Source organism: Fringilla coelebs (assembly GCF_963513975.1).
Source record: "Fringilla coelebs genome assembly, chromosome: 1".
NCBI classification, from domain to species: Eukaryota; Metazoa; Chordata; class Aves; order Passeriformes; family Fringillidae; genus Fringilla; species Fringilla coelebs.
Window position 1 is genome coordinate 53,731,859 of NC_140028.1, and position 11,679 is coordinate 53,743,537.

General features: G+C 42.0%; 1 protein-coding gene across 2 annotated transcripts; it reads right to left on the reverse strand.

The window, feature by feature from the left end:
* Positions 1 to 321: 321 nt before the first annotated feature.
* Positions 322 to 11,085, reverse strand: MPPE1 (metallophosphoesterase 1). 2 transcript variants are annotated; one of them, XM_084210678.1, is made up of 11 exons: positions 10,594 to 11,085; positions 8,299 to 8,496; positions 7,805 to 8,177; positions 7,326 to 7,434; positions 6,570 to 6,673; positions 5,957 to 6,037; positions 4,102 to 4,210; positions 3,098 to 3,169; positions 2,863 to 2,985; positions 1,918 to 2,058; positions 322 to 507 (listed from the first exon to the last, which is right to left on the reverse strand). In XM_084210678.1, the coding sequence occupies exons 3-11, from the start codon at positions 8,077 to 8,079 to the stop codon at positions 325 to 327; spliced, it is 1,197 nt and encodes a 398-aa protein (XP_084066804.1). In that variant the 5' UTR covers positions 8,080 to 8,177; positions 8,299 to 8,496; positions 10,594 to 11,085; the 3' UTR covers positions 322 to 324. The 2 variants fall into 2 exon arrangements, with proteins under 2 accessions (XP_084066804.1, XP_084066805.1); XM_084210679.1 differs by lacking the exon at positions 8,299 to 8,496.
* Between the last annotated feature and the right edge of the window lie 594 nt (positions 11,086 to 11,679).

Consider the following 11,679-nt stretch of genomic DNA (forward strand, 5'->3'; position numbering starts at 1 on the left):
GTGCAGACAAGTGATGAGGCTATAGGATTTACATAATGTACAGTTACACTTTTAATATACATATTTGATACAAAAATTATAGCAGGAAAAGAACTCATTTGATTGTCGAATACAGTATTTTTGTACAGCATGAAACGTTCATTTCAGTTAATTATTTATCCTGTAGTAGTCATATCAGCTGTATAGGACTTCTATGGTATGTGTAAATGCAACCTGCCTTCAGACTAGCAATCAAATTAGGTCATTTGCTGGCATGAATATAGTCTGATGTTTGACTGTTCTCAGCTTTGGTATTTCAGTGACTGAATGCAGATGTCTGGCTCTTCATACTGCTTTATGCTTACTGATTAAACGCTGAGCAAAATAAAACGGTGGAGTGAGAAGCTGAACATGAGCTAGTACCAGGATCACAAGCAGAGCACCTGCTGCACAGTAGATAGTGAAGACTCTGCTCTCAAATGGAAGGAAGCATTTTTGGAGGGAGAAGTCAGTTGGTGTTATGCTGCCCTGGAAAAGAAATGAAGACTGTCACTTCGCTGTGTTACAGTGGGTTCTGAATCAGGAGTAAGCACCACAGCTGTCAGATCTCCAATTTCTAAATCCCTGTGTTGGGTGGCAAGGGTTGGGGCCAGTTTCCTAGTACCAGTGCCTTCTCCAGGGGGCTGAAGAGTCCATACCTTGTGGTGCTGGGCACTAACTGGAATATTCACCAGGCCAACATTAGCCCAGAGGCCAATCTTCCCATCTAGCATAAACAAAGAGCTGGGCTCCTCATCTGATTTGCCTTCAAGAGAAGCCTAACTTTAGCTGCTGCAAATACACCTGGAAGGAGCCTTTCCAGGCTAAAGTTAGGTTTTGTGAATGTGCCCCTTCCTTCCCCAAGCTCCCCTCCTTACCCAGTACATGCTGCAAAAACACATGTTGGCTAATCCAAATTAGGAATAGTTCTTTGAGCAACAAAGAACTTTGTGGGGTTTTGGCTTGACTTTGCAGTTTAAATTAAAGTTTACAGCAGATCGAGGCTGAGGAGTTAAAACAGTAGTGAAGAGGATGCCACTTTAATTAGCCAACCTCTTGTTTTGCAGTGAAGATGTGCTGTCTGGCGTGTGCAGAGTGTGTGTGCAGTTTGAAGGCAGCTACTCTCAGGACTATGAAATAAACAGAACTACTTTCAACAACAAATATTAACAGTTGCATAAAATAAATTTAAACATTTGGGGTTACCTGTGTATTGAGCAGCCTAAACTCAACAGCAGTAAAACATATATAAAAGATTTCCCTCTCCAAGTCGCAGACTACTCTGTAAACAGATTGCAGGTTTTGCTTCTTACTCCAAGTTTCTAAGAGTTCTGTTTTATTTTTGAACTGGGGAACTAACTGATTTACTTCTAAGGATATACTGAGCACTGGAACTGCCTGCACAAGCATAACCAACACACTGTATAAAATGTGAACTGGCAATGAGGAGGCAGACTGTGGACACGTCACAAACACTTTCACTGCATTAATGCACACGTTTGAAAACCATGATCACCGTGCAAAAGGGTTTGAGGTGGATACAGTCTTGTTTTCATAGTTGGTAAATCAGCCAAGCCAAACTGGTCTTTCTACTGTTCAGTGCACAATACTGATTATTTTTACAAGTCAATAGTTTACAGTGCACCCTCTTTCTAAGAAAATGTACCCAGATACTAATTAGGTCTTTAGCAGCATTGCTTTGTACCACACAGAACATGTGGCTCCCACAGATGTACTTTATAAAGTGGATGCAGTGTACTGAGTGGGTTGGGTGGGTAGGCAGTTTTTTTTATTATTTTTCGTTTTTACAGGTAGAATCAGTTTTAAAATATAGCTGACTGCCATGTTGATTTATCTATGAAAGTTATCTGACAAAAATAAAAAAAAATTAAAACTTACCATGATGAAACTAGGATTGTTTCTATTCCTCCAACTGAATGATGGGACACTGATTTCTGGAATTTTCCCTGCGTGCAGCACTTCACAAGCACTATGAGTGTGCCCACTGAGAATCAAACGGGGCTGAAACCACCAGAGCAGCTAGAACACAAAATGGTAAAGCACAAAAATTATGTCACAGCTAAAAAAAAATTGAACTTAAAAACCTTTTTTTTTCCTTTGAACATGGCAATTCTCATATTCTTACAAATAATTATGGTAATTCTCATATTCTTATAAAGTGTTTTCTGTAAACTTCTGTTTTCCAGTAAGAAATCTGTTGGTATTACAATATCAATCACACCCATTTAGCCCTGATCCCAAGTACTGGGCTTTTTTTTTTATACAGATCAGAACAAAGGCAACAGCACGCTGGGGATATCACAAAGAAAAAACTTTGGGTTTACTAAAGCAATGCTATTTTCTTGTCTAAGGAAGAATCTTGTAATGACAATCTCTGAGTGAAGACATTTATGCAGAAGGAAAGAAACAATGACCATTGAATTTTAAAGGAATACTTAAAATTTTCTTGTAGTTACTAATTCAGCAGAAATTATGCTTTCAAAGTGTTGGAAAACTGTGGCTTCTTACCAGGTGTGTCAATAATGTACACAGTACAGAAAGTACAGAATGCTGAAGTGGAGGTAATGGCAGCACAGGAGAATTAAGAGTGCCAAGACTTAGGAGCTGTACCTGGGAAACCTGGCAGGACCAAGGCCAGGATGGTGAGGATCCTCAGGGGAGCAGCTCTAACAAGCAGCCTCTCCCAGGCCTCATTAGCCAGGAGCAGCTGTGCTCTGTTTGTCTCAGCCAACAGCCTTACCACAATTTTTTAACCTATTTATATCTACAGTCATGTCCCCCTCTCACCCACCCACTGCCACTCAAGTTCCCAAGAAATCAAACCTTTTGTGATGCTTCTTGAGACAGTACATCATATTTTTCCTTAAAGGGGATGTTTTTCTCCTCTGGAGGAGCAGAATCTTCTCCAGTGCATTCAGCATCGCTTTTCCGATAGAGAGGGTAATGCTGGGAGTAATTAAAAGCAAGGATTAGTTGTTAATGATCCAGCCTTTCTGGAACAGTAATAATCCACAAAAACAACATGTCAATATGTCGCCTCACCCCACCTCTAACACACCTGTAAAAGGATGGGTTCTGAAGCTGGAAGCTTTTCCACATCGCTGCATCTTTTGTTGGAGTGATTTGGTTTCTGTGAACGAAATTAAGCCATAGAAGGGGGGACAGTAACTAAGCAATAGCTAAGGTTTTAAGGGGTTAGAGAGGGTGGGGTTGTTGTTGGATTTGGTTTTTGTTAAGCAGTTTAGCTCAGATAACACTACCCACTGTATGAACTCCTAAGTGTTTTACTGTAGACTGGTGAAACTCCCCATTCTGTACATGTTGTAAATACAACTGTGCTTTTTCTGACTGTGATGCCTTAAGTTTTAGCTTTTATATTTTTCAGATTCTGTCCTGCTTTAGTTTTGAGCTTCATCAACTGCAGAAAGCAGCAGCAGCAGGATCTCTGCACCAACAAGGCAAGGGAGTTTGAGGGCAGCCCAAGGGAGATAGAGTCTGGCAGTTTTTCCACTGGGAGCTGATTTCCTGATTGACTACCAGCCCAGTCAGTCATACTGCCTACTGTGCATCCCATCAGCCTATGAAAAGGGGAAGAGGAAGGAAATACAAGAAGTGATTTGATATGATTAAAAAATGCAATTAAAACACTACTAGCGTACGAGGAAAGGACTGCAGTAGAATAAGGAATCTAAAAGAACATGCTTGAAGGCTATAAACCAGAACAATATCTATAAATATAAATGCAGGATTATGTATCTGGAGTCAAAGGGAGGGTTACAGACCTGCAATTGCTTGGAACAGAGGAAATGACACTCTGTTGGCAGCACCGACAAGGAAGTCGACACCATTAGTGCTAAGCAACACTGATAACAGTTAAGTAAACATGGTTAACAGGGATATGAATGAGGGGGAGAAAGACTTGCTAACAAGTTGCACTGTGAATTGGAAGCAGATTTTTTTGGGAGAGTCTGGTTGTATCCTGGCTATGCTACAGTATCAGCATTCCCATTGTGGTGGAGGAGGCTCTGGCTGTAATCAGATCTTTCTTCAATAATCTCTTACCTGCTGGGAGCAATTCAGTTTGTGAGAAAGTGCCATAAGTTTTGCCTCTGAGGTACGGCAGACAGCACAGCCATCACCCTCCATGGCTACACTGTTCACTAGGACAAAGCTGGAAAATACCAGGGGGTGGGCAAAGAGAAGTGGGGAGGACAGGAAGGCATTTGTTGTTCATGCACAGGTGTGGGATAAACTTCATTTTATAAAATACAAGTGTTTCTAAGGTGGACATAGCTCAACAAAGCAGCAGAATGTAACAGCTCCTGAAATCATGTGTTTCAAATCCTCCTCTGAGTATCTGTACCACAGCCATGTCTCTGCCTGGTTGGCTCCTTTATGCAGTTGTTAATTAGGTTGTACAATGTACCTTATGCTTCATGCTTACACTAAAGATTTTTTTATATTTTAATAGATGCTTAAGTTGTATTCTAGTGGAATGTTAGAAGTTCATCACTAAACTACATTCTGAGGGAAAGGAGAACTTGCTTCTCTCCCCACACAGTTTAGACCTCAGAGACGGCATTTGAGACACTGAATTTCTTCAGAACAACTGAAAAGCAGAACAGCACTGCATTTGGGTGACTGCCCTGAACAAGCTTAGTTTTGTACTTTGCAGCCTCTGACACACGAAACGGGATTTTATTCTTAATAGAAGGTTTCCCTGTAGATTTCAAATCAACTTAAGTTCTGCCACAAGATTCGTACCCATTTAGTCACACATTCAGCTTGAGATACATCCCCAGTTCAATTCAGTCTGTTTAAAACACAAAAATAAGCTGAATGCTCTGAATGCTTCACTTAAGACATACTAGTCAATAGTAAAACAAAAAATAAGCTGCTTTTATACCATAGATTTGTTATAAAATAGTTCATTAAGGAATATTTATTTCAGGAATGTTAATAGTGCAGCTCCTTGCAGTTAATGGATACCAAACATGCAATCTCTGCAACTGTAGAGGAGAATTCTGCTCTGCTGTTTTATCAAAGGAGACATGGAGATGTTCCTTAATAATTATTTTTTAAACAGCTGAAATATGTCTCTTGAGGACCTCACATCTGCATGATAAGCAACAGCTTTATACTGAGCATTCATGAAACTCAGAGATCTTCCTAAAATAGACACAGCCATTTCCATACCTGTTCAGAATTTTTAATTTATGTTTGCTTAATTAAGGGAACCAGTGTGAACCTGTAGGCTTTGAATCTCACATTTCCACAAGTGAGTACAAACCAAGGGCACACGTGGCAAACACAGAGTGGCAATGGGCCTTCCCTTCCTGAATCTCAGACTTCACCATCTTTCCACAAACCCGGTATTGCATTCCCTCTTCGGGTTCCTGCTCGGTGGCTGGGGGTAACAGAGCACACAGCAGGCAAGTGCAGCCACGGGGACACAGCTGTAAGAACAAACTGCACGGAGCCAAAACCAGCTCGAGCATCACTACCCCACCTTGTGGAACAACTGCAGACACACAACTGCTGTGTTCCCCAATTCTTCAAACAAGGGCTAAGTTCTGCAGACTAAAGAAGTTATTAAAATTAATGGAACTCCTAATTTGTAAACACAGAGGGTTCATGTTTCTTTATCCTGCTGTGTTTACAGCCATGGCTCATTAGCAGCTGCAAGGAAGTATAAAGGCACACCAGAGAAATGGATTCTGACTCCACAGTACTTTTCCATTTAAAAGGAAATTGTTAAACTTTACATAGCTCTAAGTACAGCTTCCTGTCCATATCAAACCACAGGTTTGTACAAAGTGTTTGGGTTTTACATGTCACAAGGTAGGTGATTAAAAAAAAAGGCCCTAAGTGAAGCATTCCCATACTATTTCATTAGGAAAAAATTAAATATACTCACTTTATTCCTTTCCGAGTTATCAGCTTTCCTGAAGTAAAGTTGAAAACCTTTTCAAATCGATTTACCTTGTAAGCAGTCATTCTGTGTCACAGAGCAAAAATAATACTGAGGTAAGAAATTGCCATTGGAACTCAGCTGACAGTTGCTTTACAGTTTGCTGACCACTCATGCAGCTTGCTGCTCCAATATCCAGCTCAAAGAATCATTCAGGAAACTCAGCAAGGGTGCTCTGACACCTCTTGTGTCCTCCAGCCCCTCCTATCAGTGGAAGCACCAGCAGCGAGGGCACTTACACTCTCCTGTGTGCTAAAGGGAGCGGAAATACGCTCAGGTGCCTTTCTGAGGTGGAGGCCCAATACAAGGAAAAGCAGCTTGAAAGATTCCATGTCATTGCAGAAGGGTCAGCTCTGAACAACCCTCATATGGTCACAGAAGCATAAACCTGTTCTGTGCACAGGCCTTACTCCAAACTACGACCCTTTCTAATTTGATCATGATCAAAAAGTTTTCTGTATAACCACAAAACAGGTGCCTCAGACCCAGCACCAGGTACTGTGGGCAGGCTGACACTTCATTCTTGGCACTCCTGTGCTCCTGGCACTGACAGACTCACTCGTAATGAAAGCCGATGTCGTGATTGCCAGCGATGACCACCAGCTCTGTAAAAACTGAATGCCTGAACATTTTCTGGAACCTCCTGACATCGTCTGCCCAGGCCTGCAGGAAAACAACAGAAGAGGAAATTAGTGCTGTTGCACAGCATCAGAGGTTTTGTAGTGGGTTTGCAAGGCAAGGTTTTGCTACTGGAGGGGCTGCAGGGGTGGCTTCTGTGGGAGCATCCTGTGTCCTACAGAGCCGATGCCAGCCAGCCCAAGATGGACCCACTGCTGGCCAAGGCTGACAGTGCCTCTGGGATAACAGAATTAGGAAGGTGGCAAAAAAGGAAACTGCAACTGCAGCCAGAGAGAGGAGTGAGAATTTGTAAGAGGAAGAGCCCTGCAGACACCAAGGTCAGTAAAGGAGGCAGGTCTGTTTGTATTTTCTCTCCCCTCTCCAGCAGAGGAGGGAAGAGACAGGGCAGCTTTGCTGGGCACCAGGCACCCAGCCAGGGTCAGCCCATCACAAGCCTATAACACAGAAGCACAAACTCAGATGTTTACGTTTTGTAAGTTTTATAGGAGGCACAAAACTGTCAAGATACTTCCAAAAACGAAGGAGAATCACATTTCAACTCCTATCTGAAAAGCTAGAAACTTCTACCAACAGGACAACTGTAGCAGTATTAAACAAAGCTTTGCATACCTCATCTGCTTCCATTTCCTTCAAGAAATCCTCAATTTTTGAAACAAGACAGCTGATGATGTCATACCTGAGGTGAGCTCCATTTTCCTTCATCAAAAACATCTCCCAGAATAAAAACAATATCTGGCTGCAGTAACCATAAGGCAGTTTGAAAAGATCTCTCCATTTGCCATTCCCTGAAAGGAAAATACTGAACCAGTTATCACTGCCCTACCTCTGGATCCTCAGCTCTGAATACAGAGACACAGCCTGGTGATAGGAACGGGAAACTGGCTCTTACACACTGAAATATGAAAATATATTATGAAATCCAAATTAAATACTTAGAAATCAGGTGTAAGGATAGCAGGTGCATCTTACCTGGTGGGTAATTCCACCGTGATACAATCAGGACCAAGACATGCAAGAAGAAATACCAGCTTGTTTATTTTTTCATTACAGTGCTAATGAATTGCTGTTCAATAGAACGGTGAGTTATTGTTCCATTAGCTACTACTAAAAATTCTAAACCTGGCTAGAGATTATTTTTACAAAATTAATAATTACCTTCTTAGCTTATCCAGCCAATGTCCTTTGATTTCACCAAGTAGGTGTGTATCAGCTAAAATTATGGCCTTTAGGACTGAAGCTGAAGTCTCTTTTTCAGCCATGTGAGCTCCACCTTTCACATTTGGCCATCGGCATTGAAATATTACCACATAGTAAATTAAAAATTCACAAAATATTAACACTGAGCTGACAAAGCACACAAGTTTCAGCAGAAAACAGAGCCTCCTCTTCAGAGGGAGATTCTTCACAGCAGTTGAGCTGGAACTCAGCATTGCAGTACCAGCATAAAACAATGGCTCAAGTTCTCTCAGATGAAAACAGCTTGGACTACTCAAAGGATCACATTGGGCTTTTTGTCAGCACAAAATCCCTGTGGAGAAAATACAAAATAAAATATTCATTGAGTCTGCATTCCCTATGGAAAGCTACCATGTAAGGCCTACAGTGTTAGCTTCTCATCACCCTGAAAGGCTTGGGAATATGTAATTTACCTCAAGCATACAGTTCTCCTCCAGGCACACAGATGGCCAGCTGAGCACAGAACTGCACTCGCTCCCACCAGCACCAAGGAAAGCAGATTACAGCCAGCCAGGAGCTTGGTGCATTATGCTTTTTTAAGAACTTCACCGTGAAAACACTATGAATGCGGGTCAAATGTAGGTAAAGACAGAGCTTAGGTGGAACAGCAACTGCAACAAAATAAAAAATATCTGTTAGGATCCATATAGAATCACTGAAGTTGGAAAAGAACCCCAAGACTGAGTCCAAGCCTTAACCCAGCACTGCCAAGTCCACCACTAAACCATGTCCCTAGCTGCCACATCCATACACCTTTTAAATACCTGCAGGGATTGTGACTCCTCCACTTCCTTGGGCAGCCTGTTCCAATACAGGACAAGCCTTCAGTGAAGAAATTTTTCCTAGTATCCAATCTAAATCTCCACTGGCAAACTTGTGGCCACTTCCTCTTGTCCCATCACTTACTTGGGAGAAGGGGCCAACACCCCCTTGGCTACAGCCTAATTTCAAGTAGTTGTAGAGAGCAATGAAGTCCCCCCTCAGCCTCCTTTTCTACGAGCTAAACAACTCCCAGAGGACATCTTCCGGCACAAGTGCAGAACATGGCTACACCAAATCAATAGCATTACCACCTTTAATATGGTTCATTGTCATCTCCAAGAACCAAGGGCAATTCACTATCCCAGAACCAGTTCACGGGACGTTTCCAGGAACACAGGCACATATAGACAGGTAATTAACTAATCCTGCTTCATTTCTGACAAGAGGAAAACAAGAAACATCTAAGCCTCAGAAAAACAAAACTTCACTGCAGCTATAGAGAAACAGTTAATGAGCCCAAACTGGTGAGATCACTGTAGTTACTGTTTTCTGCTGCCTTGGATACCTTGTAACCTAAACAGGGAATTTACTCCTTTTGAAACTCAAGTATTTTTTTCTGTTTCTTCCAAAGCCCTGGGCAGGAACACTTTTTCAGGGTAAGTGCCCACAAGAAAGTATCCCAGCTGAGAGTACAGAGGCACCAGCCCTTATTCTCCAATGAAATCCCTCAGTTTCTAGGTCCAGCCTCTCAGGGTCTCAGTCTGAAGAGCACTGCAGGTCTGAAAGCCTGGCTCTTTGAAGGTGAACTCCACAGCATGGTCAAAGTAAAGGGACTCCAGGGGACCTATAAAGATATTGCTTCACAGGCTCAGGAAGAACTTCCAGAGAAATCCAGCAAAATGTGGTCCCCCACCCAACAATGGGATTGCAATTTTGCTTTCTACAATAGAAAAAAGTCCTAATTTAGGACTAATATCCAGGACATGAGCAATTACTCAACATAGTATTCAGTGATTAGGAGACCCAGTCCAAATTAGCTAAGTCAGACTACAGCTGTGAATATTTGGTACCTTTGAAAATTTATACTCCAAATATCAGGAAAATTACAAATCCACACAAAATTAGTGGATTGTTTCTAAAATCTTGGCCTAAGTTATATGCAGAACACAGAACAAAGTTGAATTTCTTCACTGTCCTATGAACTAGCCCATTTTTTTAATGTCTCATGGAAAGTGAATACTGACACATGATTATTATATTATTTTTCCAACCAAAACCCCTATTTGATAATAGCCACTTATTTTCAAACACAAGCTTCCCATATCAGCACTACAAAGTACTTACTTGAGACAAAGAACCACTAGTCTGCATCATGAAATATTTCTAGTATGCATTATCAAACAGTAGCATGACTAATACTTAATTGCATGGAATTCAGTTCTACCTAAACTTGGTTTAGCAGGAAAAAGCCACTGGCCAAATGTCACAATTCCACAATATGTGGAACTACACATATAGACTGATTAACCTCTTTAACACTCATCTTGCCTGCACTTTAACTAGCAAACAAAATAACAACACCTTGCTTGTACGTCTCACAAGGAGGAATGATCAAAGCAGAGGTATCTGCTAACTGGCACAGCAACGAGGACAAAAAGACAGACAAATTCTTATCCAAAGAATGTTATTATCCACAAATTTATATGGCTTTATCCTGCAAAGTAGGAATTAGTGCTTATTTGGAAGTAGACTTTGGTAGTCTGAGACAGTCTCCTATTCCAATGAAAACAGCATTAATTTGAACAGAAAATGCCAGTAGGTTATTTAACTTACATTAGCCATAAAATAAATCCAGAAAATAAATAAATAAATAAAAATCACAGCTTCAAGAGCAAACTGATACCTTCAAGTTAAAAAAAAAAAATACCCACACCAACAAATCAAACCTGCAATCAGTAGAATATAAAAATATCTTCAAGGCACACTGCCATTTTCAAAAGTCACAGGCAGCAACAGACAGAATCAGTGCCCCAGAGCCGGTCACTTCCACACACATTCCTCCGCGGCGTTCCTGCCGCTAATTGTCACCGGCTGGGGAGTTGTGCCGCAGATGTAGAGCTTGCCAGAGGTGCCCCATCTGCACCCTACACCGCCAGCCTTCCTGATAGCGAAAGGAAAAGCGGAAAGGGAAATTAAAAAAAAAAATAAAAACCAACACCCCAGCCTCAGAAAGCCGGCGACGCAGACCGAGCTGAACGACAGCTCCTACTACCGGCCGAGAGAAATGCCCGCCCACCTCGCTGTGCCACCGGCCAGCCCACGGCCGCTCCCACCCCGTCCCATCCCACGGTCCATCCCCGGGCCCATCCCAGCTGAGCTCCGCCCGGCCCGCACGGGCTGGAGCTGCGGCTCCGCGCCTCGCTGCCGCTCCCCGCGCACGGCTCATCATTCTCAGCAGAGCAGATTTCCCCAGCAGAGCCGGGAGACCTTAGTTATGAGAAAAGACTGGAGGATTCCTCACTGTTTCTTGTTCTTTAAAAAAACGGCCCGTGGACGACGACAGTTACCGAATCATTTAACAACGGGACCAAAGTTTAAACACGCTGAAAGTGTAACTTTACACCACACCACCTGAGGGGGGAAAAGACTCCAGTAATTGGCACTGGATTCCTTCTCCAACATTCATGCTTATTTTACTCATTAGTGAATGTTACAAACATTTTGCACTGATAATTTTCTGTTATACATGCTACCCTCCTTATTTTCTTCCATGAGGTTTACTGGCAACACAGCTTTGCTTTGCTCCTCTTTTGTTTCCGTTTCCTATCTCTTGTTCATAACATTATCCAGCTTTAATTTACAATGAGGCAAGAATGAAACAAGGGAACACAGTGGTCTATAGCCAGAGCAGGCACAAGGAGTCCTGGAGTTTTACCCTATCACTTGGTGAATATACAACTCTGAACACCACAAATGCTTTGAGGCAAATTTCTTTATTAAATTACAACTTCATAAAACTGTCCTAACAAACC